The sequence below is a fragment of the Phascolarctos cinereus genome, unplaced genomic scaffold, assembly GCF_003287225.1.
Source record: "Phascolarctos cinereus isolate Bilbo 61053 unplaced genomic scaffold, phaCin_HiC Scaffold_2;HRSCAF=192, whole genome shotgun sequence".
Lineage (NCBI taxonomy): Eukaryota > Metazoa > Chordata > Mammalia > Diprotodontia > Phascolarctidae > Phascolarctos > Phascolarctos cinereus.
Window position 1 is genome coordinate 273,446,366 of NW_027555625.1, and position 21,233 is coordinate 273,467,598.

A 21,233-nucleotide genomic window follows, 5' to 3' on the forward strand; every position below is an offset into this window, starting at 1 on the left:
GAGGTATCCACGTCTCAAGTGAATCAGGCCAGCCCCATTCCTTTCTTCACAGCAAACAGTGCCCTCCTAGGCTACTGGCTGCCTCTCAACGAGGCCAGCTTTGTTTCTTCTCCAGGAGTTAGAACTCATTGAACCTGTTGGGCAGAAAATCTGCCCATCTCAGAAGACATGGAGCAAGGGCTGGATTTGCAAAGTTGAAAACAGGTTTGGGAAGGAACTGAAGCAGGATTCTACATCCTGGAGCAAGATTTAGGGTAAAAGAGTGAGAAAACAGGCTGTAACCAGGTAGCAAAGCCTAGAGGAGTGAGAGTGAATAGGATCCATCATAGAAAGTCTTTCTGGTTTAAAAGAAAACCCAACTCAATTTACTGTGTTTTTATTCATTTGAGTAACTCAGTAAAGGTGATTAATTTAAAAAAAACATAACTTTCAGATCAATAATCATTTAAACATTTTTTTGTTTTTATAATGTTGATTGTTAAGCCTGAGATTTTAAGCCTTTCTGTTAGAGACTGTTTCACCTTGGATAAGGCAATTGTTTAAATTTGTCATATGAAAAAAAATTGAAGACAGTTTGGAGGGGTTGGATGCAATGCACAAATAATTAACCTCCATTAGCCAAGTTTCTGAGAGCCACAGGTAGCATGATTCACACTGTCAGATCCAGAGAAACACCCAGTAGACCCAAGTACAGATAGTTTCTTGTTTCTTTCACCACATAAGAGTAAACCCATCAGAAGTAAGGGGAGCCAGAAGACAGAGAACATTGGCTGACTTTTGTGCAATACTGAAGTCTGCTCCGCAGTAACTCTTGAAAAATACCAGGTCACAAAGTGCAAGTGGTAAGAGGCCAGACCTATGAACATAGTAAGCAACTGCACAGAAACAGGCCAACTAACCAATGGCAACAATCCGAGTACAAAGAAAAATTCAAGGGTTTAAATAACAAAGTTAATTTTGAAAAAATCACCTTCACAAAATTGGAAAAGAGTGAGTTGTGAAGCAGTTAAGTTAATGAAAGTCTTGCTGGCTTAAAAAAAAAATCAATGAAAGCGTTTTTCTTAATAGGATCATAGATTTAAAGTCAGAAGAAGTCTTCAGGACAAGCCCCTTTATATTACAGATTGGGAAACAGGGATACAGAGAGGTTTGGGTAATTTGCCCATGGTCAGACAATTCATTCACAATTCAGAAGTGGGATTTGAACCCAAGTCCTCTGTTTCTAAATGCAGGGCTCCCCTTACATCAACATTGTAAATTCAATGAAGGTGATGATTATATTTTTTTTAATTCAGCTTTCAAATGGTTAAAAAAATTAAAAATTTTATGTATTTTTGTATCATGTTGGTTTTTCATCCTGAAATCAAGTTTTTATTTGCATGCTTTATATCCATTCAGCATTTAAATTAGTGCATTTGCTAATGTTCTGGTTTCTGTCCACAGACCTCAAAAGATAACCCTTCCTGTTCTAAGAGGGTATCCTCTGCTCGCTATGTTTACTTCTACCTTATTCTTAAGCCACAAAAGGAATTGAATGAGAGCGCCTATCCTTGGCTAAACAGAATGATGGCTATGTACATTTTCCGTGTCCACTCACAAAGGAGGTGTCATCTACCAATAAAATCATAGATCATAGGATTATAAATTTAGAACTAGAAGGAACTTCTGAGGCCCATGTCCTTATTTTACATATGAGGAAACTGCCACCATAGTCCAAGATCATACAGATAGTAAGTGATAGAGCTGTTATTCAAATCCAGTTTCACAAGTGAGATGGTTGTATAATTTTGTATCTCCTCATTCTTCCTCTGTACCGCTTCAAACTTTTCCATGCCTCCACATCTGGTGATTCTTGCCCCTGTCTCTCTGAAATTCCTCCCTCAGAGACCCACAAAGCCCAGCAGCTGGTGCTGCATGGTTCTTTCCCATGAGGCCACTGGTATTTTATAACAAAATCTACATTCCCAAATGATGTTGACCTGTGCAGTAAGAGGCAATGGCTGGATCTAATTAATATAATTTAAGTCCCCTACTCAGATAGGGGAGATCTGACTCTGCACAGCAAAGTGCCTCCACAGGGCAGGTTATAATGGAGTAATCATGCAGTTTCCACACCATTGCTTTGTCTGGCCAAATTTCTTATTCTCTCACTAGCAGGTAAGAAGGAGGAAGGAGATTACAGGATCATTATCTAAAGCTGGAAGGGATTTGGGGCTTAGACTCATTCTTGGCCCCAATAATATCACTCTACTTCCTTTTCATGTTACCTGGATATGTCAACTAATTCACTAATGTAGTCAACTTAATGATTCAACCTCATTATGTCTTTTGGGGGGTGGGATTAACATCTGGACTTTACTAGAGTAAGGGATTGCCACTGCGGGGATTTCCTCCACTGATGCAGACTGGCAAACTTTTTTTTCCTTTTTTTTTTTTTTTTTAGCATATCCTTACCAATGGTTCTCACAGTGTGGTGCAGGGACCCTTTGGGATCCCCAATACCCTTGCAGGGAATCTTTGAAGTCAAAACTATCTTAATAATAACACTAAGATATTTTAATTTCTAATATAGTAAATATCAATTGATATAGCTCACATAAACAAAAACTCTCTGGGGGGATCACCAGTAATTTTAAAGAGTGCAAAGGGGTCCTGAGACCTGAGAGTTTGAGAATTGATGTCTTAAAAATGAACCTTGGACATTGAAGAGTTGAGTGACTTGGCCACAATCACATAGCTAGTATATACCGAGGTGGGACTTGAATCCAGATCTTCCTGACTTTAAGCCCTATCCCATGCTGCCTCTTTTATTATTTGGTTAGATCATAGAATCGTGGAATCTTAGAGCTGGAAGGACCCTGAGAGAACATTTAGCTTAACCCCCATATTTTTTAGATGAGAAAACTGAAGGACAGAGAAGGAAAGTGGCTTGCCCAATATTATACTGCTATTTAATGGCAGAGCCATTGGTAGATGTCATACTCCCTGACTCCCAATTCAGGACTCTTTCTATTATATTCCACATATCCCTTGCCTTGCATATATATTTGACTGTGGTGTTGGAAGAATGTGTGCTTGAAGGTGACTATAACTGATTCTACTAAACTTCTCTGAGCCAGGTTCAGTTGCCTTACTTTGCTTTACCTGCATCTTTTCATCTTTCTAAAGCTCTTTGCTGCCTCTAACTCTTATTAATATACCCCCTTCTCACCTTCATTTGGGTTTGGTGGGGCTTCTTTGCCCCTTCACCCATTCGTCTTCCACTCAGTCCAGCTCGGGGTCAACTTTGGGCTCTCATCACCACTGCACTTTTATTTAGTCTTGCCACTTTCTTCTCTTCCTTTCAGCTTTGTCACCTCTGCCATATGGACACTCCAGCCTTGCCCCAGATCTCTCACCTCTTCCAGTTTTATCACTCCTCCCCTCCAACATATCCTTCCATAGCTCCTTATATAGCTTGCCACATAATTTTTAGGCTACTCCTCCTTTGCCTCCCCCTTTTTACTCTGTTAACCCAACTGTTCTCATTTCTTGATAATAACAAGGCTTCACAGGCAGCTTCCCCCCTTTTTGGAGATGATTAAGCCACCTTGCTGAACTGGGGTGTTTTCCCAAAATAAATCAAGGTCAGGGAGCAAACCCAAATGAGAACCCATTGGATGAAAGATCACTAGAGAAAGAATATCACAGGATTGCACAGGATAATTGATTTAGAGCTGAAAGGCACCTTAAAGGTCACCTAGTCCAACTCCCCTCAGAGTTTTGGAGACTGAACCCAAGAGAAGTTAAATGACTGTAAGTCCATTCAAGTAGTAAGTGATAGGTTTGGGATTTGAACCCACGTTCTCTTGACATTAAGACTATCACTCTTGCCACAACACCAGCTTCTAAGAGCCTTTAGATAATTAGCAGTGGCCCAGATGATATTTTCCTGATGCCAAAGCAGAAGGAATAAATGAAGGGTACTTAAAAAAAAATACCAACAAACACACACATGACTTTGACCCAGAAGCTTTGCACTGAAATTAAGTTACAAATTTAAAATAGCTATAATGATGACCAAAAGAAAACTTCAAAAAGAAAATGTGGATCAAGATATTTTCCCCCCACCTTATTTGGTTCCCTAATCCATGATGACGATAAAGCAGGGTCTTGTCTTAGGGTCTGTGAACTTAGGTTTTAATATTTTGATGAGTACATCTCAATATAATTTGCTTCCTTTGTAATCTTACATATTTTATGTTTAAAAATCTTACTCAGAGAAGGGGTCCATGGGCTCACCAGACTACACAAGATGTCCATGGCCCAGAAAAGGTTAAGAAGCATTGCCCTAAGATGAGATCTAAGATACACATTGGCCAAGGGAAATAAAGTTGAGTCAGTCTTGGAAATCTGCTTATTATGGCATGAATCCTCAGTGCCTGAGAAAAAGGACTAGCCAGTTCCCACACATGGACAGTTATAGCAAGAGTTGAGGCCCAGACCCGGCCTTATTGGCAGTAAAATGTCAGAACGTTTTCTTGATTTCCTCTGGTTAGGATGACAGGAGGTCTCAGATCCTGAGATAGTATCTCCAGCCAAGCCATGTATAGGGAACTCGGGCATTTTCCCTTCCTTCCTATTGGCAAGGTTCTGCAAGGCAGGAGAAAGCAACAGGAGGGGAATTACTAACTGACTTTTCCCCATTTATACCCAGCTTCCTACTTTGTCTTTCAGTCTGACAGCTGGGCTTATTGTCCCCTTCATAGGACTTATCTGGCCTTCTCATACACCATTGCCCATCCCTGGAAAGATCTCCCCTCTCTCCTCTTCATGGCTTTCCCACATCTTCAAGCATCTGATCAAAACTTACCTCTTCCTTTGTGAAGCTTTTTTAGACAAATCCTAACTGTGAGTCACTGGGATCACTTCAGCATCCCTTTCCAGGCACCCACATATGTAGAGCTGTGTTGAGCTAGGGGTATGTTTCAGTTCTGTGGTTCTTTTGTAGTTTGTCCTATTCCCCATTCCCTCCAGGGGTAGGGAACCTTTGACCTCAAGGCCATGTGTAGCCTACTAGGTCCTTAGGTGCGGTCTTTATCCTTTTATTAAAGGGATTTGTTCTTCGAAGTTCAGATTCTGTTGAAGGGCCACACCTGAGGACCTAGAGGGCCACATGGTGCCTTGAGGCCACAGGTTCCCCACCCCTACTCCACCTCACCCCTTACATTAAATGTGAGGCCCTTGAGAATAAGAACGGAATCTATTGTCTACTTAGCAATTCCCCACATTCAAGTCATGTAGTGCTCTGCAAACAGTAGGCTGCTAACTGCAGAGAGAAAACCCTGTTTGCTGTCCTGTCTGTCCTGTTTGCTCTGCTGGTTCTTTTGTGCTTGCCTGTAATTCCTCTGGATGACCATTTGAAAATTGCCAGGGATGTAAGTAATAGCTGGTGTAGTTTTAAAATTTCTTTCCTTTTAACTATACTTCTTGTCTTTAACTTCAATATAGAATATTCAGTCAAATGTTTAAGCTATTTTTATGTAGTGATGTCAAGCAGCGCCACAGCCCTGGTGAATTGTTCCAAAAAATAGAGTAATCATTTAAGCTCTTGGGAAAATGTCAGTATTGTTTCATAGATAGGATTGATCTAATATGGAGGAAGAAATCAGGGTCCACCTACCTAAGTGTGATCTGAGCAAGCCAGGATATTTTGGATATTTGAAACCTTCTGCCCTTAAATCTCCCCTTACCCAAGTGTCACAGTGCTTGAAACTCTGCTGTTAAAAATTCTTCACTTGGAGTCAAGCCTTATCCTCTCCAGTCACATCTCCTTTGACAAGAGGGCATCAACAGGGCGAAGGATCATGAAAGCATAAATTTAGAGCCAGAAGGGACCTTCGAAGTCACCTACTTGAACCCTTTCAGTTTACCAATGAGGAAACTGAGGCACAGAAGGATTTAGTGACTTGCCCAAGATCAAACAAGTGATAAAACTGAAATTTTAACCTAGGTCTTCAGACTGAATCCAATGCAGTCTACTTCTAAATTATTAGCAAATTAGGTGGGGAAGAGAAGATACTCTTTTCTTGTTAGATGTCAAATTTCCAAATTGCTTTCTTTCATTTGCTTGTGAGGCATATAGATAGAAATTCATTTGGAAGAGAGAGGAGCCAGGTTCAAATCCAGACTCTGCCACCTTGTGACCTTGGGTAGTAATCAATCAACCAATAAACAAATATTTATTAAATGTCTACTATGTGCCAGACAAGTCATTTAGGCTCTCTGGGCTTCCATTTTTTCAGCTGTATGTAGCAGAATAGAAAACTTCTGATCAATTTGATAAGCCCCTCCCCCTTATACTCCAGGTAACTGGTTGAAATTACCTTTGTCAAAAGAGGGAACTTCCACAAGGGGTTGTTCTGTGTACCCATTGAGGTGCCTTCCAGTTCTAAGTCTATAATCTTGAAATCCTAGGATCCAATCCACACCTCAGCCAGTGAACTTTTATATTCTTGCCCAGGAATGCGCATGAAGCCAGGGAGCCGATTCCTAGAATGAAATTCCCTTCCCTCTCTTCCCCCTCACCCCAAAGCAGAGGAATGTCTTGCTTATATAGCCAGCCATTCTTAGCAGAAAAGAATTTAGGACATGGGGCCATGAAATATAACCTCAGGGACAATTTCTCAGCTCTCAAGTCTCAATCAGGACCATGTGAAAAAAGTTCCTCGTGGCTATCTCCAAAAATTAGGGAAACAGATCTTATTATGAACTGAGAATCAAGACTCCCTACTGCACCTAGGGCCAAGTCCATTTGTGCTTCAGTTTTCTTGCCTGTAAAATGGGGAGAGTGAAACTCACCTTTCTCACCAAATGGATGAATTTATTGTGGAACCATAAAGTATGACAACAAGTATCCTTCAGTACTCAGCTCAAGCATCACCTTCCAATGAAGCATTTCTGTATCCGCCCTGCAACTACTACTCTCCCTCCCCAAATCATATTGTATCCATTTCATATATATCCTGAATATACTTATTTATGTATATATGTCCCCCATTAGAATATAAGTTCTTGGAGACCAGGGGCTGTTTTACCTCTGTCTTGTATCCCCAGTGCTTAGAGTAGTGATGCTTGTTGATTTATCAATCACTTGAATGATATGTGTGATTGGGGAAAAAAATACTATTAAATGAAAAAAAAAACAGTTGATTGATTAGTTGTGTCACTTAACTCTGGCAAATTAGATTCTTTCTGGGAAATGACCCATAGCCACAAAGAGAAACTGTGGAATTTCCCTCCCTAGACATTTTAAGGAAAAGGCTAAAAACAGTTTTGTGCAGGCCTGCTTCTACAAGCAGTGGGGCACTTACACCCTCTGCTCAGGCAGTCATTGGAACTGATTGTTTGGATTTCCAAGTCAGACCCTGGAAAAAGAGAGGTCTTTGGATTGGAGCTCCACTGGGGTATTGGTCTTTGGGATGAAGATTTATGGCTCTTGGCTTGAGTGACTGGCTCGAGTTTTAGGGGCAAATGAGATTAAATAAAAGCAAAATAAATTAGGCTACAATTTTGTACACCTGAATCCATACACATGCTACCTGAATGGCTATCTCAGTTCATAATTAATGCTTTCTTCCCAAATGGAAATTCACTGTTTCTTTTTTTTGTTTATTTGGTTTTTTGGTGAGGCAATTGGGGTTAAGTGACTGACCCAGAGTCACACAGCTAGTAAGTGTTATGTGTCTGAGGCCAGATTCGAACTCAGGTCCTCCATGACTGTAGGGCTGGTACTCTATCCATTGTGCCACCTAGCTGCCCCCAATATTCACTGTTTCTGAAACATACGTGAACCTACCACCTCTGGCCACACTCCTGGGGTGAGTCATGTGCTCTGTACTGGCTAAAGACTTGTAGCTAAGCCTCAAATCCTCTGCCTGTTTCTTTAGGTGTAGCTCCCACAGGACCACACCAAAGAGAATAGCCTGGGGAAACAGTAGAGTGGGGATGTCTTTATAGTAGTCCCTAGGAATGCATCATTCATTTCAGGCAATTTTTAGGAAGGAGGCTGGGCAAGATCTATTCTGGGAGGCTAAGAGGCACAGTCTTAAGGTATTCACGTCACCTTTACCCCTCACTCCCCAAGAAATATACAAAGTATTAATTAGCCTACACTGAGGTTAAGTGACTTGCCCAGGATCACATAGCTAAGAAGTAGCTGAGACGTAATTTGAACTCAGGCTTCCCAACTCTAAGTCAATCGTTCTATCCACTGTTCAAACTAGCTGCCTTGAATCAAATCCTACTTCTATCAGCAACTCGTACCTGAGGGTTGCACCTCATTCTGAGCCCAGGAATAGTACTTTCCATTATGTCCTCCCCACTGCTAAGAGAACAGATGTTGTAAGGTTGTAGGTTTTAGAGCTAGAATGGGGCCTTGCAGATTATCTCTTCCACATACATCCAGTTTTATAGATGAAGAAACTGAAGCCCAGAAAGTTTAAATAACTTTCCCAAGGTCACAGGTAGTAAATGGCAGAGCCAGGTCAAAGCCAGATTCATGAACAATTGGGCCTTGGACAAAGTATGAACACCTGGTTGACTCCATGTGGTTATTAACACCTGACTAATTATTAATGCCACCCTTCCCAGAATCAAGAAGTGACTCAGAAGTTGAGCCACACAGCTGTTGAAACATACAGGTCATGTGTTGATGGTTCTTTCCAGGGAAAAAATACAGAAGAGGCACCTGTTTGGCAATTTTCCCAGAGAGCCCAAGCCAGCAGTGTACAACTGGACATCTCTCCTGGTCCTGGTGGATCTTCCCACTTATCCATCTCCTGTCTTTCCTTCAGGCCCCTCTAAAAGTGATTTATCCCACCTCCAAACTCCCATCATGCTTTGTGCCTTAAACTCTTGTGCTGATCTCATTCTGTTTTGAATTACATGTACTCGTAATATCTTTCCTACTAGATTGGAAGCTCCTTGAGGGAAATTACATGTCTTAATCATCTTTGCAACTCCCTCAATACCTAGTACAATGCTTTGCACAGAATGGGTGCTCAATATGTGCAAGATAAATTGAATTGAAGAGGTTCAGAACAATTGAGCTGAATGCAAGGCCTTGACTTTCAGCTAATATGAGATAGGACAGAAGTGAGAGGAAGTGGTTCAACAAAATGTAGCTCTTCCTGAGTGGGATGTACTGCTAGAATACACTAGGGTACCTCAGGTTCCACTTATGAAGCTGATTTAGTGTGAAAAGAGAAAAGAGGGAGAAGAAATAAAAATGCTGGAGTTAGTGATTCTGTAGCCCCAGTAACAGGGCTCATGGGCCAGCAAATCCAGTTGTAGTGCTCTGTGATGAGAGCTGGAATAGACAACCTCTCCAGCAACATCCTGGAATCACCAACTGATCATGGCCCTTTATGCCTTTGAGCCAGGAAGGCAAGCCTTTCGTTCTCTGGCTTGGGACAAGCTTCTCAACCTGGTTGGACTTGACTTACATGACTATGAGAGCAGCATCTCTGGAGTAATCCAACAGAACTTCGTTCAGCCTCACTTGCCGAAGGGACTGAAGGGAGAACAAAACTCATCAGCACCCATGACATGGACAGCAGCCCATCCAGGGATGTCTCTATCTTAATTTTGAATTACAGGTTCTTCACCTGGGGTCCATTAATTTTTTTTTAATGTCTTGACAACTATATTTCAATGGAACTGGTTTTTTAGTTTATGTATTTTATTTTCATAAAAATATTTCATGAAAATAATTTATAGTATTTTATACATTTAAAAATAGCATTCTGGTTGTTTTTTGTTTTTTGGGGTTTTTTTTGAGAGGCAATTGGGATTAAGTAACTTGCCCAGAGTCATACAGCTAGTAAGTAAAAATAGCATTCTAAAAAGAGGTTTATAGTCTTTGCCAGATTGCCAAAGGAGCCCATGAGGCAAAAAAGGTTAAGAACTCCTAGTCTAAATGAATATGCATTCTCTGATCTCCTGGAGAGGTAGAGAAGTTTCATAACAATTTAGAATTTAATTACCAAACTCACCTCCTTCAGGACTCCTTCCCTAATTGACTGACCCTTACTCAACTTTTTTATAAATGGTGAAGTATATTAATTTGCAATTCTTATATTTTGCTTTGCATGTGTCTTTAAACAATTAAAAATTTGGAGTGGGGATCCTGAGTCCCCAGCTGGATTATAAGCTTGGTCAGTGATTGAATTTTTTATTTCTCTTGTCTCCCCCCTTCCCCCAATACCTAGGAAAGGTCTCTGGATACCAAGGGCAATCAATAAATGTTGTTCATCAACTGTCTAGAGGGAAAATTTGCAGGGGGTGAGAGGTGGGAGTGGGATGATAGCCATCATCTTAGTAGAACCACTAAAAAGTAGAGAAGGCAGCATGGTAAAGGGGGAAAGCACTGGATTTGGATCTAGGAAGCCCAAATCCTTGTCCTAGCTATGCTGCTAACTCCCTTTGGGTCCTGGGGCAAATTGCTTTCTCTTCCCTGGCTAAGGAACCACTATAAAATGAGGGTTTGGCCTAGGTGATATCTAACATCTTATTTAGCTCCAAGATTCGATTCAATTTGATTCCACCCCCTCCTATCATTTACCCTGGAGAAGAAGAGATAGAGGACAGGTGTAGGGGTTAAATGAAAGTCATCAGCCCCTGTGAGCAACAAATCTGGCAGCATGGCCTGATTTATACTGTAAATCAAGCTAGCCCAGCTAATTTGCTCCAGGTGCCCTGGGAGCAGGAAGGTGGGGAGGGTCCTAATTCTCCACTTGCCCTTTTCCCTCCCCACTCCATGGCATCAATTCAGAAATGTCCTTGCCAACTGTACCTTCATTTTGTTCTTATTAATCTCCTCATCTGAGATCTTCCAGGGACAATCACGTCGCATCTCATTAACGGTAGCCTCATCCTTGAAGCCATCATTCAGCCGAAAAGGGGCAATCATGTCCTCAAATCGCTTGGTGCTGAGGACGGAAGAAAGAATGTGAGAAACTCTGCCTTCACTGTGTACCAAGTAGTAGGAGGATGGAGGTGGGATGGGGTACGATAAGGAGAGGGGAAGGGAAGAGGAAAAGAACAGACATTTCTATGATACCTGCAATGTGCCAAACGATTTACAATTTCATCTGAACCTCACAACAACCTTGCAAAGGTAAATACTATTATAATCTTCATTTTACAGTTGAGGAAACTGAGGCACACAGAGGTTAAGTGACTTGACTAGGGCACATAACTAGTAAGTGTCTGAGGCTGGATTTGAACTCAGGTCTTCCTGCATTCCTAGAGTGCTGCACTTGGATCAGGAAGATGAGCTTTCCTGCATTCAAATCTGGCCCCAGGCACTCACTAGGTGTGTGACCCTGGGCAAGTCACTTAACCCTGTTTGTCTCAGTTCCACATCTATAAAATGAGCTGGAGAAGGAAATGGCAAACCACTCCAGTATCTTTGCCAAGAAAACCCCAGTGGGGTGATGGAGAGTCAGATACAACTGAAATGACTGTATAACAACTTCCTGACTCTGGTCTAACACTCTATTGTGCCACCAACAGCCTCTGATAAGACTCAATAGCATCCCTCCACATTTATCCTACCTTAACAGATCTTAAAGCATTCTTTTCACTCTTCTTCCCTGAATGATAATAGCTGGCATGAGATCTACAAGGTACTTTGCATTGCTGGAAAAACTATTTAAATCAAAGTTTTCTAAACTGAATCTTATTTTAAATGCCTGGCCAGAGGTGGGGATGGTGAGGGTAGAGTGCTAGTTAAAGGAATCATAGTGAATAGTTTCAAATCAATAATAATTCCTATCTATCAGATCTTCTGTATAGATCTGGACTTTCAGTAATGTCAGCTTCTTCATGGGTCTCCTATCTTGCCTGGGCTGGAAGCCCAACCCCACTGCTGAGCAGCATGGAAGCTTTGACCTGCTCCTTTTCTGCCCTGTGCTAGCTCTCCCCTCCTCAGGCAGCTAGGTGGCCCCTCATCCCTGAGGATTCACCGTATTAGTTCAAGACTTAGTATAGACACTGTAGTTCAGAATTCCTAAGCTCAAGTGACCCATCAGCCTCAGCCTCTGTGGGGACAACCATATCTAGACTATATCGTATTTACTTTGTACTGTATTTTTACCTTGTATTTATTTTATATTTGCTTATATGGATATATGTTGTTTCGTCACAACAGGATGTAAGTTTCTTGAGGGCAAGGACTGTTTATTAAATTTAAGTTGAAAACCCCCAGCACCACTGTTGGTGGAGTTGCAAACTGATCCACCCATTCTGGAGAGCAATTTGGAACTATGCCCAAAGGGCTATAAAACTGTGTATACTCTTTGATCTAGCAACACCACTACTATGTTTGTATCCCGAAGAGAGCATAAAAAAGGGAAAAAGACCCATATGTACAAAAATATTTATAGCAGCTCTTTTTTTTTTGGCTAGGCAATGGAGTTAAGTGACTTGCCCAGAGTCACACAGCTAGTAAGTGTCAAGTGTCTGAGGCCACATTTGAACTCAGGTCCTCCTGATTCCAGGGCTGGTGCCTTACCCACTGTACCACCTAGCTGCCCCTCATGGCAGCTCTTTTTGTGGTGGCAAAGAATTGGAAATTGGGGGCAGCTAAGTGGTGCAGTGGATAGAGCACCGGCCCTGAAGTCAGGAGGACCTGAGTTCAAATCTGACCTCAGGCCAAACACTTGACACTTAGCTGTGTGACGCTGGGAAAGTCATTTAACCCCAATTGCCTAAAAAGAATAATAAAAAAAAAAGAAAATAATTGGAAATTGAGGGGATGCCTATCAATTGGGGAATGGCTGAACAAGTTGTGGTATATGAATGTAATGGAATTAATGATGAACAGGAGATTTCAGAAAAACCTGGAAAGACGTACATGTACTGATGCTGAGTGAAATGTGCAGAACCAGGAGAACATTGCATACAGTAACAGCAACACTGTGCTATGATCAGCTATGATAGACTTAGCTCTTCTCAGCAATACAATGATCTAAGACGTTCCAAAAGACTCATAATGGAAAATGCTATCAACATCCAGAGAAAAAATTATGGAGTCTGAACGCAGATTGACTCGTACTATTTTCACTTTTTGATTTGTTTTTTCTTTCTCATGGTTTTTCCCTTTTGTTCTGATTCTTTTTTCACAACATGACTAATGTGGAAATATGTTTAACATGATTGTACATATATAATCTATATCAGATTACTTGCTGTCTTGAAGGAGGGGAGGGAGGAGAAGAAGGGAGAAAAATTTGGAACTCAAAATCTTATAAAAATGAATGTTGAAAACTATCTTTATATATAATTGGAAAAAATAAAATACCGTTAAGTGCAAAAAAAAAATATCCCCAGCACCTAGCATAGTGTTTGGCACATAGCTGGTGCTTTAATCAATGCTTGTTGATTGAGTTCATATTATCTCCATGTGGTAGTACACTTGTTGTTACATGGAGAGGAGGATAGTCCTTGACCAAACCATCTTAGTTCCTCCTTTTTTCCAGCTTCCAAGCTGTGGTGGGGAAAGTGACAAATAAGCACAAAGCCAGATCACCCTGAAATATGGGGGGAGGGACCTCTCATCCCTGTGCTGGTTCAGAGCATCTTATAACAAGAAGCACCAGAGCTGGAGAAAACTCAGGAATCAGTGAGCCTAAGAAGCCATTCATTTCTATGGACAAACTTGGCCCCTCAAAGGCAGCCCTAAGAGGAAGCTCAGGGATTGACTGGGTCTTGGAGTTTGAAGCATCCCACAGCTTGAAGTGCTTCTTTATGGGGAAACTGTCTTTGGAAAACCTGGTTTTCCCCAAAACTCTTACAAATGTTACCTTCTATACGAAGCCTTTCCTGTCCTCATCCTTCCTCTCGTCCCCAGTTTGTGCCCTCTCTACTTAAATTACTTTGTGCTCATTTTAAAAATATATATTCTGTATGTATTTATTAAGTTCATGTTGTTTCCCCCATTAGAATGTAAGCTCCCTGAGGGCAGGGAAGTATTTCCCTTTTGTCTGCATCCCCTGAGCTTAGCACAGTGCCTGGCCCATAGTAGGTGTTTAATAAATGCTTGCTAAACCTGGCAGGAAGACTTCTGAAGGGGAGAAACTCGGTTGTGACCTGGCACATGTCAGGATCATCAGATTTAGAGATGGAAAAGACATTTAAAGATCATCTGATTGATGTTCTCCTTTTACAAAGAAGTAAATCAAGGCCCAGAGAGGGGAAGAAAGGGATTTGATCAAGATTGTACAGTAGTGAAGTCAGGTCCTCTGAGGCTAAATTTAGTGCCTTTTTCACTAAGCCAAAAGACATTTGATAAATACTTAGACTAGGGGTAGGGAACATGTGGCCCTCTAGGTCCTCAAGTTCAGCGCTTTGACTGAATCTACTACAAAATTTAGATTCAGTCAAAGGACTGTACTTGAGGACCTGCAGGGCCACATGTGGCCTCGAGGCCACAGGTTCCCCACCCCTGACTTAGACCCTCCACCAGGCCTTACCTCTTTGTGCTTTGGAAAAAGGCCTAGGCAGTAATGTTCAGAAAGCCAGAGGAAACCACAAAGAAACCACCCTTCACCATCATCACCACCACTGTAATAAGCAGCTCCAGATGCTTGTTTTCCCTTCCTTTCTCTCAGAGAATCACAAAATTGCCAAGTGGGAAGGGACCTCAGTGGCTTTCTTATCCAATAAGGACCTGAAAAAGAATCTGGTGCACCACACATCTAACAAATGGTCAACCCACCTTAGCTTGAAGACCTCCAGAGGGAGGAATCCCACTAGACAGTCCAGTTCTCTTTTGGATAGCTCTGTTAGGTAGTTTTCCCCTAAGTCAAACCTTTATTTGCCACTTGGTAACTTGTCCAGAATCCTAAGAAGTTGAATCTCACCACTGTAGGGAGATCTACCATCTCTTCCTGGGACATGTATAAAAATAGTGGAATCCCATTTGAGACCATCTGTAAAATGGGCTAGTTGCCCCTACCTATGTCCACCATGCCCCCGAGCCCCAAAGCTCCAAAAGACGGAGAATTACTGTTCTGCCCGAGGCTTCTGATTGATGTCAGGAAGGACGTGGACTTCGTGGAATCCTAGACGGAACTTGCTCAGCAGTGAAATGATCCTGTAAGGCAGGTGAAGATAGACTTGTTATTGTTGTTGTTTTTTCCCCAATCACTTATCAAGTAATAAAAATAACTCTCATTTCTATAGTGCTTTAAAGTTTACAAAGAGTTTTCCTCATAAGAACCCTGTGAGGCAGGTTTGATTATCCCATGTATTCTCACAGTTTTTCAGAAAGAGACTTGGTGACTTGCCAAGGTCACAGCTAATGGGAGTTAATACAGGTCTTGCATCTCTTCTGATGTGACTTTACCCTCCCCATTTTTTATGTCTTTATCTCACAGTTGGGGCTGTAAATATTTGTTCTTGGCACCTGGCATTTTCAAAAGCATGAAAAGGGGACACAAAACCAAAAAAAAAATCTCCAATGTTCCTGTAACAGGAACACACTTGGGTTTCAAGATAAACAAACACTGAGCACAGAGCTAGGGGTTTGTGATGTGGGACTTGCTCGGAGTTGAGATCTCCCCATGGTGTGATTTTTGGGGTGCTTAGGTTGCTAAAGAGCTCCCTCCCTGGATGATTTCAATGTGCCCAGCACTGTGAAAGGCACTGAGGAACAGTCCCTGTTCTCAAGTCACTTAGAATCTTGATGGGAAGAGGAGACTCCTCCCCATGAAACAGAAAACATTCAATTTTCTGCTAAGGGGCTCTGCCTTTTTGTGATATGGACATTTAGAAAAAGAAGGGATCTGTTTGAGTTAGGAAGGATTCACAGAAGAGATGAAGTGCTTGAGCTAGGCTTTGAAGGGTGACCAAGATTTGGATAAATGGAGGGGAAAGAGTAGGAAGGCCATCCCAGATGGAAGGAAAGGCTCAGACAGGTGCAGATGCTTTCTGTGAAAGAGATTGGCTTGGACTGAATGAAGGTTGTGTGCTTGAGAGTGGAAGGAACAATGTTTGCATACACAGGTACGGATGGGGGTGTCAAATCAGAGAAGGCCTTCAAAGCCTCTACGTGGGTAATTCCATATTGTTTATTTTGTTCATTTAAGAACAATTATCTACAAAGAGGGGGAGGGCAAGGGAACAGCCTGCAGAGGGGCTGGTCTAGCTAGTGCCAATGAAGCTAGTGGGTAGAGGAGGGGGCTGGGGAATAGGGATTAAGGGTGAAAGCTGCCAGAATGACGTGTCCCTGAGAGCCTGTTCAAGCTGCTTATCACTTTCTTGAAGGATTATATTCTTCACCCCCCCCCCCCAATCGCTTGCTGGCTTTTTACCAGAGGGGAAGGAAGTTCTCCATCCAGGTGTGCCCTCTCTCACACATGAATGACTCCCCTCTGATATGATTTATTTTCTTTTTAAAAAATGAATTCATTATTTATTTTTAACATTCATTTTTTCCTTCTTTCCCTCCATCTATCCTTCCCTCCACCCATTGATAAAGCAAGCATTGTGATATCTGATCTTATTTTAAAAGCAAATTTCACCCTCCCTGTCTTCTTATGTCCTTTAGCTCACAGTAGAGGTGGTATATGCCTGTCCTGGGCACCTGGCATTTTCACAAGTATGAAAAGGGCATATGAAACCAAAAACAATTTCTCAAATGTTTCTGTAATAGGAACAACTTGAACCTCAAAATAATCAAACATTGAGCACTGGAGCTTGGAGTCTTTGCTGTGGGACTGCGACACAGGTGAGACCACCCCACTGTATGGTTATTTGAGTGACTGGGTTGCTATTACAACAGCCTCCTCGCCTTCTGATTGGCTTCTCTGCCTTGAGTGTCTCTCTGTTCCAGGCCATCCTCCTCTCAGCTGTCAAATTGATAAATTCCTAAAGCACAGATCTGACCATGTCACTCCCCTATTCAGTAAACTTCATTGGCTCCCTATTACTTTGAGGATCAAATATAAAATCCTCCGTTTGGCCTTTAAAGCCCTTCATAATTTGGCCCTTCCTACCTTTTTAGTCTTCTTATACTTTATTCCCCTCCCAGAACTCTGGTGATGCAGTGACACTGGCCAGTTGCTGTTCCTTGCAGGAGACACGCTATCTCTTGGCTCCAAGTAGTTTTCCTGGCTGTTCCCCGTGCCTGGATCTCTTTCCCTCTTGATCTCTTCCTTCTGGCTTCTTTGGTTTTCACGTCTCAGCTAAAGCCCCACTTTCTGCAAGAAGTCTTTCCCTGTCCTCCTTAATCTTAATGCCTTCCCTCTGACATTATATCCAATTTATCCTGTCTATGGTTGTTCACATATTGTTCCTCCATTTGACTGGGGGATCCTTGAGAGCAGGGACTTTTTTTTTTGCCTTTCTTTGTAACTCCAGTGCTCAGCACAGTGCCTGGCACACAGAAAGTGCTTAACAAATGCTTGTCGATTTGAATTGACTTAAACAGCCTTAACTTGACCTGCCTTAGAGTCAAGGGTGTGCTGGAACCAACTCAACTGTTAAAGTTTTAGTGAGTATTTATACCTTGGAAGCTGTCAAATGCTACAGATCATGACTTGATTTAACGTTTTGTTGATTATTTAGACTTAAGAAACTGATGTATCAGGGCAGCGAGGTAGCACAATGGATAGAGCACCAGCTCTAGAGTCAGGAGGACCTGAGTTCAAATCCAGCCTCAAACACTTGATACTTACTAGCTGTGTGACCCTGGGCAAGTCACTTAACCTCAACTACCTTGCAAAAAAAAAAAGGTCAATGCAAATAAAGACAAGTCTGAGATTTTAAGAAACTGATACATCCTGCACAATTTTTTTTTCCTGAGAGAGCAGTTGTAAACATTTCTCAGCATACCATTACTTCATCAGATAGTGTCATAACCAGGTCCTGGAGTACCTTCGAATGCCCCGAACCTAGAGGACACTGGCTGATGGCAAGAGAGATAAGTCTCCATCCACAGCCACTTACGCCTTTCTCTCTTCATCCATCCTGTTGATCTGGCCCCCAACGAACACTCGGATCTTACACTTGCTCCACCTCTTCTTTCGCCCCAGGAGATAGGGAATCAGGAGGGTGAGGCCTGGTCAAAGTAAAAGTTACATCAAAGAAGTCAAAAGTACAAAAGAGCCCGTGGCACAAGCAGCCCCATTGCCCACCTGCCTCTGCTGAGTCATAGTCTTTTACTGCCTCCTGTGGATCTTCTATGTACATTTTATCACTTAATCAACAGCCTTTTGTAAAATACCAATCACTCTGTTCAAGGGACTGGACCAGGTGCCTCAATAAAGAAAGACATTTGCAGTTTGCCTGACAAGGTCAAAGAAAGCAATGTGATTGAATGGAACCCCCAGGCATTGGCCTGGGAGTCAGGAAACCTGGGTTCTGGTCTTAGGTCTTAATACTAAGTCAGTCTGGCCTTGGGCAATTGCATTCATAGAATTATAGAATAGAATGTAGGCAGCTAGGTAATGCAGTGGATAGAGCATTGGGCTTGGAGTCAGGAAGATCTGAGTTCAAATCCAGCCTCAGACCTTGGGCAAGTCAATTAACTTCTGTCTCAGGTTCCCCAACTGTAAAATGGGGATAATAATAACATTTACCTCCCAGGATAGCTGAGGATTAAATGAGATAATATTTGTAAAGTATTATGTAAATGCTAGCTATTATTATTATTACATCTGGAAAAGACCTTAGGTACTTTACCACTCCCAATCCCTAGGTTTTAGTTCCTTCATCTGTAACAAAAAAAAAAAGGGATGGGAGTGGTCTGTGGAATAATAGGTTCCCTTCAGCTCCAAAATCTATGATTCTATATTGTTTTATTTATCAGCACATTTCTGAGAGGAAAGAGAATGGACAAGATCAGCATCATAGGACTTAAGAGTTGCAAGGGACTGAGAGTTATCTACTTGTTCCTATTTTCATAGCATAGGACCAAGATATACAGAGAGGGGAATCCATCTAAAATTTCATAGCTTGTTACTGGAAGAATCAAAATAGGAAGAATCAATAAGACTAAGGAATCTCAATCAATAAGACCCAGGACAGGATTCCCAGATCAATACCCTTTCTGCTAGAAACTACTGTGTCTCATGAATGATCATGTCAAGGACATGGTAAAAAAAAAATGGCCCCAAAAGATGGCAAAAAGAAAAAATAGAGGATGGAGGATGGCAAAGAAAGAGGCAGAAGGGCTTCTTTATAGACTCATACCTCAGAAATCTTCTGGTATTTTGGGGGCTACTCACCTCCATCATCAAAGAGCCAGTAGATATCAATAGTCTTCTTGCCCTGTTCAGACTGGAATATGGTGCTTGCTTGTTCTTCAGCCACCAGAACTTCTGGGTTCACTAGAAAAAGATAATGGATAATCCATGAGACAAGAGACATACTCACCTATGACTCTATGGCTGGGGGACAGGTAGCTCACACACTTTATCCATGAACCTTTTCTCCTTTCCCTTTGGCAGACCAAAAATTTCTCCCATTCCCTGCTCCTTGATCATGACTTTATTGTAGGCATGTGGAGCTGTGGGGACATCCTGAGGCCATCCCAAAGCCAGATATGTTATGTCATGGACAAGTCTGTCTCCAGTCCTCTCAGTGACCTTTTTTCAACCACGACTCTAAAGTAGGGAGCATGTGTGAGAATATGGCCTAGGCCAGCCAGCTAACTGCCTCACAAGTTGACAGATCACTGGTGGCTGAATCTTAGAGGGGGCTGACATGTACCACTGACAGATGGTCTGGCTCCATTGACTCTGGGTTCTTTCTGGTCTTCAGGCGGGTCAAATACAGGGTTAACTACAAGAGGAGAGAGACATTCTTGAATACAGACTGTCCATGGTAGCCTGGGAGTGGCTGAGATACAGAACACAACACTTACTGTGGGCTTGCATCACTTCAGAGACGTTGAGACCTTCTCTCATCCTCATCACACACACACCATAGTTGAAATCAAAAGCATCACTGGGAAAAGAATAAACACAGTCCTGCTGTACTTTGAGTTCCATGAATCAAGAAATCAGCACAGGCCTCTTACACTAGTTGAGAATATAATTATCCAGAGACCAGTGTCATACACAGGGGAGGCCTTATGCCTTGGGATCATGGATGATGGTATCATTAGAAGGGTTTTTGTCCCCAAATCTCCTCCCTATCTGATCGCTGCTGTGTTGGAAATTCTCCCCCTAGAGACTGCTTGGGGCTGAGCTAATGGATTTCTAAGCTCCTCTTCTAAAACGCAGGTGTCATTGAGAGAAGAAAAACATAGGAAGTCCCCAGAACTTTATTATGATTGAGTTGGTCAGATCTGCTTGGGGTAACATGGAACCACAACATTTGGGAGGTAAGAGGATGCTGAGGAGGAAGGAAAGGAAACGAAAGAGGGTAGTGCAATGGAAAGAGTGCTGGTTTTGGAGTCAGGCAGATCTTGGTTTTGACGGGTGGCTACATGGTGTAATGGATAGAGCCCCAGGGCCTGGATTCAGAAGACATATCTCCCTGAGTTCCAATTGGGCCTCAGACTTTTACTAGCTCTGTGACTTTGAGCAAGTCACTTAACCCTATTTGCCTCAGTTTCCTCATCTGTAAAATAAGCTGGAAAAGGAAATGGCAAACCACTCCGGTATCTGCCAAGAAAATCTTATGGACATTATTGACATGATATGGTCCGCGGGGTCACGATGAGTCAGACACAACTGAATGACGGAACAACAGTTAATTATCCATAGCCTAAATGATGAGCAAGACATTAAAAGGAGGCCTATTATTATTATTAACCCTGTGAACTTGAAATCCAGAATTCTTTCTAACAGTTCTTAAAGGGCAAGGGTTTCTCTTCTTACCTGGCAGTAACTACAACAGCAGCAACAACGATGATAACTAGCAGCTATGTAGCACTTAAAGGTTTACAAAGTGCTTTACATATGTTAACTCATTTGATCCTCATAACAAACCTATGAGGCAAATGCTATTATTATCCCTATTTTACAAAGGAGGAAACTGAAACACAGAAGAGGGTAAGTGACTGCCCAGGGTCACATACCTAAGAAAATGTCTAAGAGAAGATTTGAACTCAGATCTTCCTGACTCCAGGTGGCTAATAAAGACAACTTGATGCTGACCACATTTTTCTCAGATTATCCTGGCACAGCACAACCTTGACTCATTGCTATCCTCAATTTAACTAGCTCAAATTTATGTCC

At 42.0% G+C, this 21,233-nt stretch overlaps 1 protein-coding gene across 2 annotated transcripts in view; it reads right to left on the minus strand.

The window, feature by feature from the left end:
- Positions 1-360: 360 nt before the first annotated feature.
- Positions 361-21,233, minus strand: part of SLC12A3 (solute carrier family 12 member 3) — a 50,753-nt gene continuing 29,880 nt past the window's right edge. For both annotated transcript variants that reach the window (XM_020965773.2, XM_020965772.2), the window contains exons 19-26: positions 19,913-19,995; positions 19,759-19,830; positions 19,275-19,376; positions 17,995-18,106; positions 15,053-15,139; positions 10,835-10,970; positions 9,486-9,553; positions 361-4,632 (exon numbers count right to left, since the gene is read on the minus strand). In XM_020965773.2, coding sequence (XP_020821432.1) covers positions 4,491-4,632; positions 9,486-9,553; positions 10,835-10,970; positions 15,053-15,139; positions 17,995-18,106; positions 19,275-19,376; positions 19,759-19,830; positions 19,913-19,995 — 802 coding nt within the window. In that variant the 3' untranslated portion in view covers positions 361-4,490. The remainder of the gene's footprint in view (positions 4,633-9,485; positions 9,554-10,834; positions 10,971-15,052; positions 15,140-17,994; positions 18,107-19,274; positions 19,377-19,758; positions 19,831-19,912; positions 19,996-21,233) is intronic.